Source organism: Pipra filicauda, unplaced genomic scaffold (genome assembly GCF_003945595.2).
Source record: "Pipra filicauda isolate LSUMZ 115617 unplaced genomic scaffold, ASM394559v2 scaffold392_size659746_pilon, whole genome shotgun sequence".
Classification (NCBI taxonomy): Eukaryota; Metazoa; Chordata; class Aves; order Passeriformes; family Pipridae; genus Pipra; species Pipra filicauda.
Genome location: NW_024104523.1, coordinates 284,502 through 305,562, shown reverse-complemented (window position 1 = coordinate 305,562; position 21,061 = coordinate 284,502). Strand labels below are relative to the sequence as shown.

General features: G+C 41.3%; 2 protein-coding genes across 4 annotated transcripts; one reads left to right on the top strand and one right to left on the bottom strand.

Annotated features, from left to right (window-relative positions):
* Positions 1-33: 33 nt before the first annotated feature.
* CUNH1orf112 (chromosome unknown C1orf112 homolog) lies at positions 34-18,510 on the bottom strand. 2 transcript variants are annotated; one of them, XM_039385090.1, is made up of 24 exons: positions 18,399-18,510; positions 16,888-17,074; positions 16,056-16,144; positions 14,771-14,875; positions 14,090-14,230; positions 12,923-13,085; positions 12,507-12,591; positions 11,852-11,990; positions 11,310-11,390; positions 10,718-10,782; positions 9,193-9,341; positions 8,494-8,602; positions 7,785-7,971; positions 6,688-6,770; positions 6,261-6,312; positions 5,859-5,948; positions 5,020-5,205; positions 4,231-4,353; positions 3,238-3,333; positions 2,693-2,806; positions 2,174-2,278; positions 1,779-1,859; positions 934-1,047; positions 34-631 (listed from the first exon to the last, which is right to left on the bottom strand). In XM_039385090.1, the coding sequence occupies exons 2-24, from the start codon at positions 16,922-16,924 to the stop codon at positions 446-448; spliced, it is 2,580 nt and encodes an 859-aa protein (XP_039241024.1). In that variant the 5' UTR covers positions 16,925-17,074; positions 18,399-18,510; the 3' UTR covers positions 34-445. The 2 variants fall into 2 exon arrangements, with proteins under 2 accessions (XP_039241024.1, XP_027571412.2); XM_027715611.2 differs by lacking the exon at positions 18,399-18,510 and adding an exon at positions 17,397-17,768 and having other exon boundaries at positions 16,888-16,927.
* METTL18 (methyltransferase like 18) lies at positions 902-19,404 on the top strand. Of its 2 annotated transcripts, XM_039385093.1 has the most exons (7): positions 902-985; positions 1,431-1,614; positions 8,512-8,642; positions 11,881-11,997; positions 12,113-12,229; positions 17,240-17,627; positions 18,125-19,404. In XM_039385093.1, exon 7 carries the CDS (start codon positions 18,339-18,341, stop codon positions 19,377-19,379), a length of 1,041 nt encoding a protein of 346 aa, XP_039241027.1. In that variant the 5' UTR covers positions 902-985; positions 1,431-1,614; positions 8,512-8,642; positions 11,881-11,997; positions 12,113-12,229; positions 17,240-17,627; positions 18,125-18,338; the 3' UTR covers positions 19,380-19,404. The 2 variants fall into 2 exon arrangements, with proteins under 2 accessions (XP_039241027.1, XP_027571503.1); XM_027715702.2 differs by lacking the exons at positions 902-985; positions 1,431-1,614 and having other exon boundaries at positions 7,469-8,642.
* The last annotated feature ends 1,657 nt before the right edge of the window (positions 19,405-21,061 follow it).

Sequence of the window (21,061 nt, the reverse complement as noted above, 5' to 3'; positions counted from 1 at the left end):
AGAGGTATGTTCACAGAACAGTGTAGAGCCTTATAAATTGTTATTCTTGAGTGTATTTTAAAATTAAGATAAAAACACCTACTGCCTGGTCACCTGTAGGTGACAGGAACAAAGTAACTGTTACTTTGACAACAGACTCAAACCTCTTAGTATTCAGAATACAATATCATGGAATGTTTATCTCCACACAGTAGAAAAACAAACAATATACAAACAAACAATATACAAACAAATACACAAAATTGGCAGTATACAAACTGACAGCTCAGATCCACAGTAGTGCCACTTTTACTGTGAAACATGGGCCGACATCTCACCCCTCAGTCCATTTTGGCACAGGTACAGTGCAGACAGTGTTTTCTTCTCCAGCACTCGTGGTACAAAGGCACCTCTTCCCTCCCTGCAGGGAGCTGAGCTGGCTCCTTGTCTGAGCCCCGAGGAGCCCTTACCTTGTGCTGTCCCTGAGGGTGGCTATGGCTGCGTGCAGGGCCTCCAGCTTCACTGCCAGCCACGCTGGGGGGGGCCCTTTCTGTAGCAGCAGCTTCACAGCCTCCACTGCCCCCTCCATCGAGCCCACTGCTGACTTGTACTGCTCCTCAGATGGGGGGTGACAGGCTCTTTTGGCCAGGGGCTGCAGATTTCAGTAAAAATGAAACATCGTTTTAGTGCTCTATGTAAGTGATCAGCCCTCACCCAAGTGCAAGAAAACCCTTAGATAGAACAGAGCTGCAAGATGCCCTTGTCCTGTAAGAGTTCTTGCTGCCTGGCAGGCACTACAGACCATTCAGGCCTTATTAAGGGCCAGGAGTGCTCGTGACCTTTTTTTTTTTAGACTATGGAGGGCAGCAAGGCCATCTTGAACCTCTTCAGAGACTTTCCAGAACGGACAGAAATCAACAGTAGGGCCCAGATAGTTTAAAGGAGCACATGTACCTCTCCTGTTGACTCCAGTTCTCCGTCCCCTTGCAAAGCTTGTGCACTCCAGGTAATCCTTTCTTGCTTCGTGCGTTCTACTCGTGCTACTCTTGTCTCTTCTACCTGCCTTCTCTAGGGAGAAAACCACAGGAGAGGTAACTAAACCAAGGCAGCATTGCCAACCTTCATAGGTTCAGTTTACATGCCAGAACAAAAGGGAGGGAGGGAGACAGACAGTTTAAGGTGCAGCTCAAAGAGAGTATTTCTCACACACTTTTCTGATCAGGAAATTAAAGTTACCTACAGCTCTGGTTTAGCATTACTGGCAGTTATCAGTTCTTTTGAAAATTATCTGCTTGTCAAAAGGTGCTCATCAGAGAGCCCTGCCTTAGGTTACAGGACAACAACCACCCCCTTCCACAGTGTCTGTGTTCTGCAGCAAAAGCCACCTACTCTTAAGAGGATTTCTTCTAATATGCAAAAAGGACTAAGATGTTTCATACGTGTTCATTTAGATTTCAGAAACTCATCCAAGAGAAATGGGGAAGGAAAGCATACCAACCAAATGATGAAATCCCTGTGTGCAATTTAATAAGGTTTTTGTTTAAGGAGGAAAAAACAAAGCATTTAAACCAAAGTTGGGAAGTACTGAAGGAGCACTGTGCATAGGAATGGCAGTTGTTAATTCTGCTAATTAAAGTAAGTAGAAAAGTTTGACTAGATCCCAGTGACAACAACTTGTTTTAAACTTATTTTTAATCACCATGCAGACGATGCAGGTGTAGACACAGGCTGTTTACTGCTCATAATGGGTGTACAGTATCAACTGAGAAAGCAGTAAAGTGATTTAGCAGCTTACATACCTTAGCTAGAAAATTAACAACTTTGTTCTTAGCTTCTTCAGAATTAAGGCACTGAGGAACAACATCTTCATGGCTTGTTTCCTGTCAGAAATGTTAGTAGTTGATCAGGACATTGATGTTAACAAGGGAATGGACAAAGCAAAAAAATCTTCCTATGACAGTCCCTGCCCTCTTGCAACCAACCTAAGCACCCAGTGCTTAATCTTCCTTCACTTCACCTCCTGAAATCACTTCCAACTGCACTAGCTCTCATTACTTTGGATGTGCAATAGCACCTGTGACACTAAGACCCAAACTGCATAATGAAGAGCAGCAAATATTTAAGACAGGAGAATTTTTGTGCAGTAAAAGTTACGAGAGCCAAACACGTGCACCCAGAGTTGTGCTCTGCTCACCTCTGCAAAATGTGTGAACGCCTCCAACGCGTGCTGGTGAATCAGCCAGGTCTGGTCAGCCAGCAGAGAGGCAAACAGACATGACAGCTGGGGCACAACCTGCCTCTGCAAGAGGAACAAACACCCCTCAGTTCCAAAGAGTTAGCTGTGTGTGTCTTACCATCGTGATTTATTACTGAAGAACGGCTCTAAGGTCAAGGGACAGGTTTGGGAAATGCAAGAGTGCTACTGCCCTGTCTGGCAAAAAAAAACCAAATCACTGTGAGGGAGGTGACATGTTCTTTCTTCCTAGAGGTTTAAATATCAGTCTGGTGAGAAGCAAAAACAGTGAATAAACCAAGCATCTTCCATGCACTCAGCATGTCTTCATGAAAAATAAACCTGCCATAGACCATTAATAAGTCTCCAAGATGTCCTGGCACTCCTATACGGATTTAATGGAGTGTATATTTAAATAAAAGGTGTATCTCTTCATCAAAAGACTGAAGATGATTTCACTAACACCACAATTACATTTACCTGTGCTTCTTGTGGTATAAACACCTTTCCCATGGAGGACAGAAAATCCACCATCGCTAGACGAACATGATCCGGGGGATCCAGCTGGAAAAGGGAAGACTGCAGTGCAAATACCTGTGGAAAACAAACTGCAGTGAGGCTCCATCAACAGACTGCAGGTTAAAATGGTGCTGTCTCATCTTTAAATCCAAAGACACTGAGAAAACTGGACTTAAAACCAAAAGGAGGTGCTGCACCTCAAATAGAACGGGGTAAGGTAAAGCTGCAGTGTGCAGTTTAGAAAGAAATGAGCAGGCTCCACACAGCACATCCACATATCTCAATATCTTACAGAGTAACTGGAGATTTTCAAAAGCAGTGTTAACCAAAATGCCATATGCTTGGTTTAAAACCCAGGAAAGTAATCAAGCAAGAAATAAAACTAAAAAACTTCATGTGTTAAAAGGCGGCCAGACCATGAAATAATTCATTTAAGATTTCAGCAAATCATGGAGAACTTGGTTTTCATGAAGTAAATTACTCATAAGAAGGGATTTTTTTTTTACCTGAGTAATCAGTTGGGCATCTAATGCTTGGATGAAAAATTCCAAAAGGTGAAGTAATAGACACAGTGTCTGCTGGAGACATGGCCCATCTGAGACCTTCAAGAGATCACAACATTGCATTTTAACTTATGGGATAACTACTTAAGAAAGAATTTCAAGTCATAGTAGCGTTCCAAAATTCTTAGTCTGACTTCACACACGTAAAACACTGCATTGTAAGCAGAAGAAAATAGTACAGTAGTCATATCAATACTTCTAGGTAGTCATATTTTACAAGACCCTTTTCTTTGATTTTTATTAACAATATTTCTTAGCCCTTGTCTCCTTCCACCCCTCACTGAAATAAGCAGCTAAAGGTTATCTGAACTATTTCTTTTCACTTCTCAGTTGCCAAATGTCCTCATGAGCTGAGGTTGGGAGACCTCTGAAGGGGCACATTGTTGGTTCCTCTTCACCCTCACTCTCAAACTTCCTTTTTTAATCAGAAGCATGAACCATGGCAATCCTTTTTTCTTTTCTTTATGCAACTGCAGCCATGAAGAGGTACCACGGTTGCAAGGGCATTGCCTGACCCCCTCAAATCTGGGAGGAGGGTGTGGGTTTCCAAGTGCCAGGCTGTGCACTAGTCAAACCACTGTGAGTTTTGTTCACATTCCAATGAACACTTAAAACAGACCAAATTCGTAACTGGTGTGAATCAGAATGAGGAGTTTCAGATTTCTCCTTGAGCGAGTCTGAGTCTGACACTGAGTAACAGATGGAGTCACAAGGAGCCACATATGTAACATTCAGGAAAAGTCAAACTCAGCTTCCCAGAGCACAGGCCTGCCCAAAACATAAACCAGCTGAGAGCAGATGGGCAGCACAGTTACACTGTGCTTTACAGAAACAGTCCAATCCAAGTAAAACAAATTAGTAACAACGATGTGAAGAAATAGCACCAGCCTCTCAAAGACATCATATTTTCAGCACTGGAGCAGCAAATTCTCTTACCTGCTTAGCCTGGAGAAGAGTCCAGAACTGACTGAGCACTCCCAGGACAGATGCCTTAAGTTCTGCCTCCAGAGTGTCATCAGCAAAAGTGCAGGCAGCCAGCAGGACAGAAAGGGCAGTGTTCTAGGAGGAAAAAATGTATAAGACAGACCAGAAAAACCTACGTGTAAAACAACCCAAAACCCCAGGCTCATGTTAAACATCTCAAATGATACAAGGTGGCAGGAAGCCCAGTGTGCTGTGTCAGCTGTACAGCACAGCTAATCCAGCAGCCCACCAGCCAATAAAGCTTCCAAAGCAAGGAAACCATCCGTTACTCCTGCGAGGCTCACACGAGCTCCAGTCATTTGCTGCACTGGCAGGAGGAATCTGGCAGCAGACACTTCATGTGGAAGCCTCTGGTTTCTCACACTCCCTCGCCAAGGAGACCAGTGAGCATCTTTCACATTTGATGCTGCGTAAAACCAGCCAGGACTTTAAAACTTAAAAGTAATTGTATCCTAAGGTATAGCATAAATCAGAAATTCTAAACAAAAATACACGTGCTCACCCAGAGAGCAAACAACTAGAATAACTTGGGAACCACAAGACCTCCACTGTCACAGTAGAGGGTCCTGAGGTGCTGTGTGCGAGAAGAAAACGTTAACATGGAGAGTTCTTGCTCATGCATAGGCCAGCTAGGCATGGAAAAAACACACTGAAAAACTGAGGTGACAGCAACAGAATCCTTCTAGTTTGGAAATCCAGAGCTCACAAATTTTACAAAGAGAACCAAATCATCTCCTTTACCACGGGTGGGAGCTCTCCCAGGGCGCGCCTGCTGTTGAGCCATCGCCGGCACTGCGCGAGCGCGGCCACGCACAGCTGACCTGCCACTTGCTTCCTGAGGTCGGGATTCAGGGCCCTGAGGGATACGTGCTGCCACACAGCCAAGTTCTCCACCTCTTCTGGAAGAAACTTATGGGCAAATTCTACCTGGAAACAAAAGGTAACAGAAACTAAGTAGGCCAGAAGACAACTTGATAATCTCTCAGAAAGCTGGTTTGCTTTAGATATATTACATGAAAAAAAAAAAAAAAGGTGTAAAACCTTTCACTTTAATAAAATTCAACTTTTTATATAAAAAAGTTGTAGAACTGCCACCTCCCTTGTCACATATAGGACATCAGAATGATTAAACGACTTAATTCTTTCAGCTGCTTGAAGCAATGGCCCCAGTAAGTAGAAGAAAGGGCTTTGGCCTCTCCAAGGTACGAAGAGAGGCACTGACAGGACAGGACACTGCTCTTGATACCTGATGTATCATGAGAACACTCATGAGAACACTCGTGAACACCAGTCACAGATGCAATGCCAGGACACACAGTTTTCAGCAAATCTGGGAGGTGTGCTGTTTTCATCCTTAGTCAGAAAAAGGACTCCACTGCTGCCCAGAAAGACACTCAGGAAGGTGTGCAGTCTGCACAAAGTGGGATCCACTGTGACTCAGTAATAACAACTACAATACCAAAGACAGTGGGTGAGCACTCATCTTGGCACTTCTGAAGAGCTGAAAGAGGATATTTTAACACAGGCCACTGGTTCAAATCTCTTCTAGTAGCGACAGAAGATGGTGGTGCTGTACTTGCCTGATGGTCCGGAGCCATCATGAACAGCAGACGCCTCAGCAGGACACCCAGGGCAGAGACCTGGTAACAGTCACTGGGCCAAGCCTTTAGCTGCATTAGCATAAAAGGGTAATGCATCCAATTAAATTAAGGAAAAAAAATCACCACTAAGCAAATAAATTCTATACAGAACGTTCTAAGAGTTGCTGTGTGGGATCATGTTGGAAATACCAGGCATATTGTTTTATATTTTTACTGTACTGCTTTTGCTAATTATTAACCCAGTTTGAAGAATTGAAACAATCTCAATTTGGATTTAAAAAAAAAAAAATAAAAAAATCCTGTCTTTGGTTATTTAGAAAGTTTGCCAGTATAACTTGGATTAAAACTGGTGCCAAGCTGCAAATACACCGTGGTTCTTACCAAGTGGGCAATCACGTGAACGTGGTGAGCACACAGTTCAGCTGTTCCATACCTGGAACATGAGAGACAGAAGCTTGTCAGTCTGTACTTCCTGGTCTTTTACAGAATATATACTACAAACCTTGTCTGAGAAATGGCCTGAGAAATTTCCTCTAACACATTTCAGCTTGATTTGCAGACACAATTTACTTGAGATAACCATTCCAAACCACAATTATTAAATAATAGAGAAAGTATGTTCCCTTGTGTGAATGAAAAAATGGCTAAGCCATTTCTGCTTCTAATTTTCAAAATGTGCTCTAAATCTGAAAATAATCCAATTCTGGGAAAATTTTGTCTTAAAAAAATCTCTCAAGGAATTATGTACAACAACAGAATGAACTGGATCTGTGGAAAACCTGCCTGACCTGCAATAAGAGCATCTTACCGGGCAAGGAAGCACCATGAGTCCATGGCCAGCAGAGATGTGATCATGCTAGAACCCAGCACTGCATCCAGCAGGGCATATTCCTGAGGAGAAAATATACATATGTACATTCATGCAGAAACTGCAGGCCTGCTACTACTTTTACTTCACTAATTGGTACAGAACCCAGGAAGAGTTTCAAGCTTATCCAATTTAAAATGTTTGAAGAACTCTTTTTTTGTACTCCATATTCAGCTACACCATCAAGTGAGCAGCCACACCTTTAGATTTGCACACTTTGAATGCACATGTGCATCCACCTCAATGGCCTGGGGATCCTTCACTTGGAGACATTTCATCATGTGCATCCCTTCTTTGCAAGGCAACTCTTATGAAAAAAACAATGTATTGCCAATTTTCTTTCCAGCTTTATTGGCAACCTACTGAAAACCAAATGAATACTTTTCCTCTTTTACAAACACAAATTTTACCTGAAAGAGGAACACAGCATTCAGAAAAAACCAAACAAACAATCTGCTAAATTAGGGCTGTAATTTTTTGTGACAGCTCCTAACTTTATCAAGGTTTACATTTATCTGGGGGTACTTCTGTCTGTGTGAAGTAAAAGTGAAAAACTTTGAAAACATTATGTAACATTAATTAAAGCCCAGAATACTCCTCTGAAGTAGAAAATGTTGCTCATTACCATTTTATGATATGTTTTTAGCTGGAATCACAACAACATAGTCTACTCTAAACTTAATATAGACTAATAAAAACAGGTAAAGTTAATACAGTTTGAATACAGCATAAAAGAAAGCACTGAACTTTTATGATGATTTGAGCTCCCTCCCTCTGAAAGAGAACAAAAATGTCCAGTGCCACTGAAGTCCTCAGGAACTCTTTGAAGCCTTACTTCCCCCCCTTCCCACAAGTGACATTTGTTGGATAACTCAACTCCAGCCATGTAACTGTGTCACAGCTGCTTTCTACAGAACCACTTCTTACCTAAGCATCAATTCAGGGCTAAGTCATTAAAAAGAACCCATTGTTTTATATATAACCCATTTTTATATATAAAAACAGCTGAAGAGATGATAAGCAAAAACCAATCTTACCAGCTGAGGGAAGTGTGATGGGAGTGTGGAAGCAATGAAGGAGCACAGGTGGACACAGACATAGTGATAGAGGGTGATGGGAACTGCTGGCTGCCCAGTACTGACCACCTCTGGCAAACAGACAGGGAGAGAAAGCTCACCAGGACATTGCTGGAAACTGAAGAAGAGAGCTGAAAACAAAGACAGGCTGCAAGGGGAAAAGAAAAAAAACGAAAGAGAAATAGTTGAGTTACAGATACGTAAATCCAAAATCCCCAAGAAACATCTGCACTATAAAATCTTAGTACTACAAAAATCTTTGACAAGGAACAATGGCAATAACTTCAGTGGTTTTACACTAAATTTTTGTTTCTGACTACCTTCCTCTTTTACAAGTCCAGGTGGTTACTTGAGGGTTCAGGCATAAAAGTTTGAGATTTTAACTCAGTGAAGCATCAACAAACTAAAAATTTCTCTCTCTTCTTATCCTGGAAGTACTCTAAATACCATTCCTTCCCTGAAAAAACAAGGACATCTCTGGTTCTGTATGCTTCCCTCCTGAGGCACTGAACATCAGATCCTGTTTGTCTTGGCAGAAGGAAGTAAATCCATAGAGTCTGACAAATTTTACTACTCAGTTGCGTGGGGAACTCCAGCAGCTGAGCCCCTCTATTTGCCTGTATGGAACGATTGCTGTGGGGAAGAACTACAACAAAAACCTCATTAGTACCTTTTTCCTGTGTTCCAGAGAGTTTGCACTTCCTCAGGCTGAGAGGACAGCTTGTCCATGATGGTAACCAGGAGGAGACACTGGGGCAGCTGCTGCTCAGGAGGGAGACCTGCAGAAGTTTGTTTTCAAACGTGATGCAAGTTGCCCTGGTAAATACATCACGTGTCTAAAGTGGCTTATAAAGCAAGTGTAGAGGCAAACTGATGAACTATCTCAGCCATCCCAGAATTATGACTCGTTGGTCTGGGAGGATGGAGTGTGGAAACAAAAAGGTGGTAATTTTCCAGTCTGAAGGCATTCTGCTTTCCATAGAAAATACTTAATTTAGGAAAAAATGGCTGTCTTCCCCCATGAACAGTACAGCAGAAAAATTTCAGCTTCCTTTGAAAGTTTGTGACAAAAAGTGGATTGAAATTATGCAAAAAAGGAGAACTGACAGGATGTCTGTTAACCAGGTTAATACTGAAGTTATTGTGAGTCTTTTGGAAAAGATGAATTCAGCAACCACATGAACTATGTGTTACAAAATTCATCCAGTTCAGCATGGAACTGCTTATACCACAGTACTTACACAAGAACTACAGACAAGCAAACAGGTACAGAATATTTCTTGTGGTTCAGAAAGTCAAAATATCAGTCCCAATCCCTTGCAGATGTTTACATAGTACCACAGCACTGGTAGCTGTATTTTCAACCTACCTAACTTTTCACTTAACACTTGCTCCATGAAAGGACTAAAGGGAAGAAGCTGGTTGATAAGAGGATCCAGAGCCACGAGAAAAACCCGGGATATTTCCTCTCGATGAACTTCCAAGATCTCTGGAGCATAGAGACTGGGAGGAAATTTGCTGAGAGGGAATGGAAAAAAAAAAAAGTTAAATATTCTCAGTAGCATTTTCAGTAATATTACTTTTTTCCAAAAGAACTACGAAGAAGTAAGTTTATCATTTCCTTGTTCCTGTGAAATAAAAGGCTCCCCATTTTAGAATACCTGTTATAGTCCAAGAGCTACAACTCTGCATTCAGCTTTTAAACTTAGCATCACAATCCAATATTTTACTAAATGTTGAAAGAAAACCTTACAAGCTCACAGAAAATGCATGTAAAATACATAACATCTATCAGAAGAAACATATCAAATCACAAAAGTCAAATAAAAAAGAAAAGCCAACAAAACACCCATACACACAATTTGACAGTCATAAATGTAACAGCACTGACTTAACATATGACACTAAAAGGGTACCACAATTTCTTTGAAGAGAGAAAACCTTGGGCAATAAAAAAAAAAAAAAGAACCAAGAGGAGAATAATACAAAAGAGATCATGAAATGAAAACCTTCCACTCTTGCGGCTTATAAAATGATGATAAAAATGCTGCCTTGCTACTCAAAAATCCTGTCCAGTTTCCCTGAGTGAATAAAAGTTTACAACCTTGCACTTGAGAAAGATCTACAAGGTAAGTAAAGCTAAAAGAGGAAACTCATAAAAAAATATCCCCCCAATCTTACAGTGAAACTCGGGTGCACATCACACCACAGAACGTGGCTTGAATTCCAAAAGAAGGGCTGAAATCAGCCCTTGGATTTCAGAGGGTGAACTATGATTAGTAGAAAGCCCATATTCCCCTATTCTTCCCCACCACTGCAGCAAACAGAAAGAAGAGTGATAAACCACAGTGATAAACCACTTGCAGACCTTTGTTCTATGAACAAAACATTAAAAGAGCGTTTGCTTCTAGGAGAACCAGAGTCCTCTTGTGAGATTTCACAGGACTATAAACACACTGTAAAGCAAAGAAAAATTTCAGGATACTTTGTTTCTGATCCCCTCTTTCTCCAGGATGAATGTTTCCATACTTGGTCTTAAAGCAGAAATGATCTGTCACATGTCACAACTGACACCTGCATTTAGTGTTGAATTTTTTCTTTCTGCATATTCTACACATAATTTGTTAAGAAATGTTGACATAAGTAGTTTCAACAAAGTTAATGGTTTGTCAATATGGGACATGCACAGCACTGATCAAGAATGGGATTAAGGTGACTGTATCACACAAAAATGCTTAATTCATTAAAAAATGTTTTTGTTTTCTATCCATGAAAAAAAGATGACAACAGCTTTGGAACAAGAACTGTATTTCTATATCTCAGAATACTTTAAGAAGGCAGTAAAGAGATGTTATTAAGATACTATCAATGATAATTATTTGTGCTTCACATACCTGTATATCTGAAGAAAGAGCTGATGTAACTGAGAACAGCAGTCAGAGAAGTAAGCAAGGAATTCCTGCAAAAGCCATTAATTTTGAATGGTACTTTCAATATAAAAGACACCATTAATTACACTTTTTGTTCTCTTATACTGGTGTGTAAAGTACTAAACTGCAAAAATTGTTTAAGTTCTAAGAATCCAAAGCAAGAGCAAAGCAAACAATAAACAAAGTAACAACAATAAATAACAGTATCCACTTCTTCTTATTAGTGCCACATCCAATTCAATGGCTCAAACAACCAACAATTCTGGAAACTCGGCCACTCTGGCCATAAAGATGGACATTCCTACCAACTCCATGGTGATATTGCATGAAGCAGTTTATTATACTTGTTTTTCTGGGAAATCCCTGCTTAGGCTTGGGAGAATATAAAGGTGGAAGAACTACAAGCAGGTTACTGGATGTTAATTACGGATGTTAATTATACAGCCCATATGGGATAGTCATAAATTGTTAAGATATTGTGCAGTACAAAGTTATTCCATCTGCAGACCAGGGGCTTGAACTTAATCCTAACACAGACTTGGAGTACAGAACCTACCTTGGTGTAGTGTACAAGGGAATTAGCAAAGAACCTGCACAGTTTGACTGTCTTCTGGAACAGCCTTAAGTCAGTGCCCTCCTGTGCAAAAGAAGCAGTTCTAAAAGTTAATATACAGAGTAATACAATAAAAGAGGAAGTTAGATTGCTAACAATGTTCAAAACCTATTTCACATTTGATTCTCTACAGACTCTGCAGCTAAGGGGGAAAAATTTTAAAAATATTTATTATGCCTCAACATTTTTAGAGCAATATTCAGAATTGGAAGGTTGTATTTGAATTGACCTTGGGATATTGTCAGTTCAGGAAATAAATTCTCACAGAGTATGGTGAAAACTTAAGTGTCTCACAAAACATCCTCAATCTAAATAAAGTGATGGGCCTTACTTTCATGTGGTTTCAAAAGAATAAGGTATTCTGCCCACCCCATGAAATAAAGAAAACCCAAAAAACCAAACCCAAACTACTCCAAGCAATAATACAGCACAAAGAGTTTATCCTCCTCAAGTTCACTGTCAGCTTTGGGAGCTTTTTAACTCACCTGTATCTCTGACACCTTCATTTGCTCAGCCAGTTGCAAACAGGAGTCAAAAGACAGAAGAGTGTCCTTGCACAGGCCCCCCAGGATGTCGCTGTGTTTCAGATGGCACTGCAGCAGGGAGTGATGCTTCAGGCTTTGCCTGCAAGGTAGGAACATAATCAGGTATTTAACGGTCAGAAGTGACCATGCAACGAATTCTTACAAATCCAAATGATTTATTTAGGCTTTAGTACAACACTGATTGGTGCAATATCTCTGTAGGCTGAAAACAGAAACTCAGAGAGAACAACCCTCTCCACAGCCATGACTGAAACAGAGGAGAGGCAGGATGAAAGCACAAGATGGTCAGTCAAGCCAAAAATGTCTACAAAATTGCAGGTAAGACCTCTTAATATTATTTATTTAGACAACAGTGCTGCAAATTTTCTTCTGCATTGCAATACAAAAAGTCAAGTTCCTATTACTTTTCACACCCATTCCTACCTACTTCCACTGGCAGTGCTTGAGTACTACTCCTAGCTAAATTTCTGAATTGAATTTCTAAATTTATTTACCAAACAGCTAAAGTGAATTCTCTAATTTCGATTTTATTTGAAACTCTGAACACAAAGCAATTGAAACCTTCATTATTTAAAATTACAGTTCAGTGACATACTTGATTATGAACTTCCACGTATTGGCATGAAGAGCATGGTCCATATTGGAAATGACAGAGCATATCTCCAGCACAGTGTGGATCACTAAGGAAATAACAACAAGAGTTAAATCAGATTTATGAGTTCACAGCAATCCCAAGCACTAAGAGAATACCAGCACACTGACACTGAATTGGGAAAATGGCTCAATGTCTAAGTGCTGCCCCTATCCTACAAACCTACACAGCATGCCCCATCCCACAGAGGAAGTTTCAGGAGAACAGAAATATTTCAAGCTTCAAAATTCTGCTTTTTGAAAGGCTGGTCAGGACAGCAGGAACTGAGCACGCTCAGAAACCTGTTTTAAGAATTCAAACATACTCTATAGAAAAAAAATGACTAAGCGAGACTGAAAAAGTGTTAAATCCGCATATACTTGACACTATATCTGTGATGTTATCTTCAGTGGATGCAGAGCCCATGGAAATCATATCAACTAGTTCCATCAGCTGCTTCTGAAGGGAGTAAGTTTCCTTGAACATAGCTTGTAGGAGGTCAGAAATCAAGTGCAGGTGCCCACAGTACACTGATTCACTATCCTGCAGAAAATGGGAAATGAGATTTAAAAAGAAGTTCAGGAATCACAGCCTGATTTTTCACATGCTAAAAACACCAAGGGCTTTGTCATACATTCCCCTGGAAAAAAAAGAACAAGGCACAGATGTACCCACTTTAACTCAATATATAACCAGGGCTGCAGTTTCTGCTCCCACCCCCTGATCACTAAATATAAAATGTCAGTCACCTGCAGCCTCATTGACAACTAATGAGGTCTGCCTGGCTCTAGTGAATTTAGAGGGTTCCGGATTAGACTTCCACAGGTGAACTTAAGATCATATGATAAATGTCCATGGGTAAACCTAAGATCATATCTGACAATACAATACAATGTTAGCAACAAAGGAAGCAGCATTCCAAGTATTTCCCAATACTTTCAAATCAAAATTGTTAGATAAAGGTGCGGCACTTGAGTTTAAGTCCTGACATGGAAAACTGAGGTAAAAAAAGAAAGACAGAATGAAAGGCAACCAAAAGCTCCTGTGTCCTTATGATAAGCTGGTTTTATTTTTACTGCTTAGAGGGAATTACTGTTGCATCTGAAAGTCCAAATCTGAAAATGACAGATGTTACTTGTAACCAACAAAGAGATGCCAATCTCCATTTTCAATCCACTCTGGAACTTGCACAGAAATAAGGTAAATCACACCATGCTGGTAACCACTGATAGCTCTGAAAATCCTGCAGCCATTAGGAGTGCACAGATCTCACAGAGTACTCCATTCATGAGCAAAATGTTCAGTGAACACTGATGCAAAACATGGAAATGGCACAGTCTGAGCCTCTCACCACCAGGTCAGATTTGCTGGGCACACAGCTGAAAAATCATCCCTGTACTTGCGCAATAAGCGAACCATTTAACAGCTCAATTTAAATTAAAAGAGTCCGACAACAATATTATTTCAAAATAGGATCTTCTTACAAAGTGAGTGCTTCCTAAACCCCCAGGAGCATAGGGATGTTTCTCCTTCCGAGAGAGACCTACCCTGCAGTGCGTGAAGGTGTTCTTTACGACGTAGAGCACGGAGGCGGGGAGGGAGCGGACGCTGCCCAGGGGCACACACTCCCGCAGGGAGCACACGGAGCGCACACAGCCCGTCAGGGTCTCCAGCAGCTGCACCACAGTCTTCAGGCAAGAATAAACAACAGCAGTCAGTGGTTTTCGCTCCTGCAATAACCTCCAAAGCGTCTTTTCCCTGCTGAACTGCACCTAGATTTATATGGCATTTAAAGTTCGCTATTTGCATAAGTAAGTAGTTTGTTAAAAACGGATGAAGCGCCATAAAATAATACTGAGCAATTCCGTATGTGCCGTGAGAACTTTGTATCTTTTTGGCTACTGTTCTCAGCTTCCAAAAATTTTAAAACTGAGAATTAAGTGACTGTATAAACAAGTGTCAGATTCACTCTTTAAATACGGTGAATCACATGCCATTTGTGTTAGTAACTTCAGCAGAACTTGAGATGATTTTTTAAATTATGATTAGCATCAGATGATAGATGCAATCAAATCATTCATAAGATGTTAATTGAATTTCAGCTACAAAGGAAGATTAAATTACATTTTAACCACCAGTAGGTGGCAAAAATATTCTAAAAACCCCTCAATAGTTCAGGTAAAAGGAAAGAATGATGTAAACATTCCTTTGACAGGAACAGGACTTGCCTGTAGCAGATTCCTTACAGTACTGCATAACTCTGTGCTGTGGCTGGTTAACCCCTTGGCCTCGCTGGATAACTCATACATCAAGTTATCAAAGAGCTGTAGAGTCTGTCAGAAGGAAACAAAACTTAAACATTTCATTTATGAAGGTACACATGCAAATAGCAACACTGTTCTGTATCTGCTTGCTTCCTTGGTATGGAAGCACAGGCTACAGAGAGAACTCCCAGGAGAACTTAATGGTTTCCAGCATTTCAGTCACAAAACATGATGTACCAAGAAGCACAACCTGTATGGTTTTCCCAAATTATAGACATAAGCTGTTACTTTTTCTAAAGTATGTTAGGAAATAAACCTCCCAGCTAATATATACCTCTTTCTACCAAAGACTTTTTTAACTCAGTTAAACCCCCATAATTTTAATAGGATTTTCATTTTGTCTCAGAAAAATTGTTTATTTGTTGAGAATGATAATTTGTTGAGAATGATCATAATACATTAAAAAAAAGCTCAACAATCTACAAACAACATTAATTTGTACTTTAGTTTTGGTCCTTGGACATTTGATGAGTGTTAGTGTTTTCACTGCAAAGACAGTGAGGTGCTTTCAGGCACATACAAGATAAGCAGGATATGCTATTATTAGACATTTTTCTTGTAATCTCCAAAATTTGTTACTTGACATAAAACAAGAGAAATGGAAATCAAATGGCCATTTTTACTGGCTTCTTAAAATGGACAAGCTGAGGCCTAAAACTTAAATCAGTAATTTGGCACTGCTTTACTGCACTTAAAATGCAAGCACTCAAGAATTTTACATCCAAAAAATCTCCATTGTTTCATCAAAAAAGAGAACATATGTTAGGCCAGTATGGTCTAACATTCACTATATTAATTCACAAGTTTCACAACATTTATTCATGATACACAAGTGTTGGGTTCTTCAGTTTACTTGTTCTGAGAAGCTACCTCACATAAAAATTCTCCACCTTGGACATTTTATAAAACGACCAATCTTCTCAAAAAGAAATAAGCCCCAAATCTCTTGCTGAATATAGAAAGAATATTGTATATTTAAATCTCTCCCTACTGTAAAGAATGAGAACAATCACAGAAACAATCCAACACAAAACTGTGAAAACTCTTAAAGGGTAAAGTTTAATTTTGAGTTTTGTATCCAATACAATAACTATATTGTGCAATCTCAAGAAAGAATCACTGCATTCTAAGCAGTGATTTTTAGCACTGGACCAACTGACAATTCCCCAGTTAATTGGAGCTGTCCTACCTTAGGCAATACTTTGGAGAAAAAGGTTTGTTCCAAATCTTCAAGGCTGATATGGGGCAAAAACATTTCAGTCAGGATCCTCAAAACACCTGCAAAGAAAAGTATTTAAACATTACAGGAAAAAACAATGTGAGATTATCAGAACTACGTAGCTACCTACCAGAGGAAACACAGAACTGCATCAAGCAAAAACAGATCAGGTACTTGATTTTGAGAGAGGCAACACAGCATTTGCCTTATCTGAAATGCATGAAAACCCACATACATCATCTGAAAAATCAAGTAACAGTCACAGCTCCAACATGCACGAAAACATCAAAAAGAGCATCACACCTGACTCAGCTTAGTTGAAGGCTGAGCACAACTGTTTGCCTACGGATCGAGTACTTTCCACGTTCCAGACTGCCAAGTAGCTGCACGTTTAATGTGCTGGCTGGCACTAATATACAATGTAACCGTGAGTTTTAGCAAGACTCCTAAACAGTTACAAATGAGCCTAGTTTTCTTTTCACTATGAGCTATCACAAGAGCTTTGTCACCTGTAAGGTAACAGCCAAAAAGACAATAAAACACAAGATAAAATGCACCCTTCTTTCACTTATTTAAAAATCAGAACAGGAAGGAAAAAGCAGCCTTACACGCAGAGCTTCTTCATGGGCTTTTATAAAGCTTATTCAACGTGCAATTTGTAGAACATGCAAGGTCCAGCAGGATTGCTGAAGACTCTGAAAGTCACTGGTTGTAGCTTAAGTGTTTTTAAGTAGTGCAGAGTTTATAAGGCAATTGCAATACAACGATCTGTAGGAAGAGGCACTTCTTAGCCACTACTTACGAATATGCTCAGTCCAGTCTTCACACTCTTGATACATTGAGTAAAAACGTTAAAGAAAATCAAACTTGTTCTGCTATAAAGGTTATCCTTAAAGCACTTGCAGAAGTCTCATGTTCATATGGAGGGGATGCTCCATAACCAACGCAGGCTGATATCGCCGAGTCCCCATGTGATCAGAAAAGCGTTTCTAAAATGTATTAGAGAGTAAGCCTTGAGGGGGGTTTTTTGGGGTTTTTTTTTGGTGGTTTGTGGGTTTTGGGGTTTTTTATTAGGGCGGGGGGAGGGGGAAGAGGGACTTGTTAACTACAGCGCTAGATGAACCACACGGCTATTTTCTAATCTCTTATTTCAGGGAAGGGCTGTTTGCAGCCAAACACCCGGCACGCGGCTTTTCTATCCCGTGTCCGCCCCTCACAAGGTCCCACCGCTTCCCCCCCCAGGTTTACTCGCCCGAACGGCGGGAGGCTGAAGGATGAGCGAGTTCCCGCACCCCCCGCCGGGAAGGATATGAGGAGCCGGGGCAGGACGGCGGGCAGCTCCCGGCGGCACAGCTCCCAGTCCCAGCCGCCCAGCTCCCGCAGGAGCAGCTCGGGGTCCGTCTGGGACATGGTGGCCGCGCTGCCCTCAGGCACGGGCAGGGCGGGAAAGTTGCCCCGCCATCCCAGGAGCCCCCGCGCGTCAGGAAGCGGAAGCGGCTCCACGTGGGAGAAGCGGAGGGAGATCCCGCCCGGCACCCGCGGGTCGGTACCGGCACCGGGAAGGGAAAACCGGGGGGGGGATAGCCGGCCTGCTGCCTCAGCCGGGCTCCGGGGGAGGGCAGGGGGGCGGCCCTGCGCGGGGAGTTTGCGCTGCTTGAGACGCTGGGTCTGGAATGTGGGTTTTACCGGAATTGCCGGCTGTGCTCATTCTGCGATTCAGTGATTTCCTTGCCCGTATTTGTATTATGTGACAGATGTGGTCCCCGTAACGCTGTGTTTTCTAAAATTTAAATGGTTAGAGGGTGGGGGGTTTTAATCACAGAATTATTGGAGTTGGAAGATCATCCAGTCCAACCCCTCTGCCAAGGCAGGGGCACCTGGAGCAGGGACACAGGAACGTGTCCAGGGGGCTGAGAGCGGCTCCAGAGAGGGAGACTCCACTACCTCCCTGGGCAGCCTTTTAATGAAAGTCAGGATGCTACAATTAGACTGTTTGTGCTGATATTAATGATATGTAAAACTATTTACTCTATTTCCAGCAGTAATTCACCTGGCTATTGGCAAAACATCTGATACACTACCTGCAAAGTATAAAGTACTCTTTCCTGCAGCAGTATAGACATAAAAATATCCCCTACAAAAAGACAAAAGCCAGAAAAAAAAAAAGACCACCTTTGTATCAGCCTTGCTCTCAAATGAATGTTTCTGGCTGTAATAAATTAAGCTGGCATTTTTAAACTGTTATTCCTGAAAATGGATTTTCGATTTAATTTTGATATTGATGAAAATGAGAACAGTGAAGCAGACACTCACTTCTTATTGCTGGGCTCTCCAAAATGCAAGCAGGAACCCGTGGAACAGAGCAGGAAAACTGCCGATGCTGGAGTAGACTCCATCCCAAGGCCAGGTGCTGCAAAGCACCAGGATGAGGCACCAAAGACAAAGCACTGTGTGAAAGCTGCCAAGGAGCACATTATACCTGGAGATCTCAACAAAATATTGGAAAACAAAGTAATGGAAACAGTGTTGGACCTGTATCATGTAAAGGTGTCTGTGCTGGAAATGACGTGTTCGGGTGACGCCGACAGCGAAGGCATCGTGTCCAAAAGTGTCTCTTCTCACTCTGATCTCATCCCAGGAGTCTATGAAGGAGGACTGAAAATCTGGGAATGCACCTTTGATCTCATGGACTACTTTTCTGAGGCTGAAATACAGTTTACCAACAAGACTGTGTTGGATCTTGGCTGTGGGGCTGGATTGCTGGGAATAGTTGCCTTAAAAGGTAAAGCTGAAAGAGTCCATTTTCAGGACTACAACAGCACAGTGATTGAGGAAATAACCCTGCCTAACGTGGTGGCCAACTGTGTAAATGAAGGCATTAGTGGAAAGGACAGAAAAACCAGCAAACCTCCTGCCAAGAGGCCCAAGAAAGCAGAGGGCTCACCTGATGTGCTCACCAAATGCAGATTTTTTTCTGGAGAGTGGTCTGAAGTCACCCAGCTCCTGTTAAGCAGCAACAAACCCTTTTCAAAGTATGATATAATTCTCACATCTGAGACCATCTATAATCCTGATTATTACAGTGCTTTGCATGATACGCTGGCTCAGCTCTTGGATAAAAATGGCCATGTGTATTTGGCAAGCAAAGTGCATTATTTTGGGGTTGGTGGTGGTATCTACCTCTTTCAGAAATTCATTGAAGAGAGAAATGTGTTTAGAACCAGTATAATTAAAACCATTGATCAGGGACTGCAGCGATGCATTATGGAAATGGCCTTTAAAGATTCCAGTTAAAATTCAACCACTAGTCCTTAAAAAATAACTTAAAAATGTTTTAATCCTCCTATCTCTTTGCTTTTTCCTCTGTTATTTCGGTTGACAAATTAAGGATGGTGGCTATTGAAATGTTTGACAAATTCTGTCTGACTAGAAGTAAAGGAGTTTTCTGACACTGATTTTGCATGGAAAAATGGAGTTCTGCTTAAAGCAGCATCTGTTTATGCTAATTAATTGCCATTGATATGTATTTAAAAATTAAGGACGTCACTGTCCCCAGTCCTCCCCTTTCACTTTGTCAGCACCAGAATTGTAGGTCACAGGAACGGCTGTGACCTACGTGACATATGTCACGTGGGATGACCCAGGAATGACGTGACATACTGTAGCTGAATGAGACAATTTAGCATCCTGAATTAGTGCAAGAGGCTTTTCTCGAGGGTTGGGCCTCCCTCGGGTACGGTCTAACTGCAGCCAGATTTGGGCACAGACCACGCACCAGTGAGCTCTGCTGCTTTGCCACCAGAGGGAGATGTGATTGTATCTATCACTTGTGTCCTACCCTGCCAGCGATCTCAGAAATCCGGGTAATGTTTCCCTGTGTAATGCACACATGACTTGCTCAAGCCTTTGAAAAAGTGTACCAGAGAACAGCTACTGCTGTGGGCTCTGAATATTCACATTCAGATTCTGACATATCGCTCTCTATTCAGCAAGTAAGTGGGAAAAGTGATGCTGGTTTAGAAATGAATAAAACAATTCTGTTTCAGAAGCTGACTTGAAAGTCTTGACACAAGAGGAGCTCCTTACAACAACCAACCAATAAACCTATGAGTGCAACAATGGAGGATGGCAGAACTGAGCTTTAGGTGACAGCTGGGAAAGGAGACAAACCACTGTAATAGCACAGTTTAACTACACTGCTGCACTTTTTTTTTTAAAAAGGTTTTTTTCCAGAAATTAACTGCCCCATTTTCGAAAACTTGCTGGGGTTTTACTGAGCACCCACACCTCTTTCATCTCTTCAGCAGTTTGGCAGGAGAGAAAGCATTCAGAAAAACCTGGGTGCAAGGCACTGCTGTTTCCTAGGCTGAAGACAGTGATGGTGCTGAAGAAATTGCCTTACCAAAAATGCAAAAAAACCCAAAGAAATAAAAAAACCCTGGTCCTGAGTGCTCAGTGTCACCAGCAACTAAGAAAACCAAATCCATTGCATGTTTTGTCTTAACAAAAAACAGACAAAAAGCCATTACACAGCTCTAACATGTAGCTCAAGGCTACTGCTTCTCATCATGTACAGTTTTACTGGGAGCACTTGCAGAAATATAAAAAAAGAGACAGAAAAAAGAAAAAGATAGTCAACCAGTGCAGTAAACTGGATGCAGGGATACTCAGTGTAGGGGAGAAGGGACAACAGTTTGAGGGCATGGAAAAACTTATTACAGCAGCAACCTAAATCACTTTAATTATTGCATAAAAGTTCCCATCACTGAAGACTATGAACATCAGCCTCAAGATTCCTATTTTGACCCTATTGCTATTAAGACAGAGTCATAGAGGATTTCCTGGACTTTACAGAAGAACCTTAACTACTGTTGTTTCAGACTATTTTAAAGTGGTCCTTTGGAAACTACTGAATCTGGCCTTTCACAGGATAGGAGAGGGAGGAAAAACGCAGTAAGTTGTACCATGACTGTCGT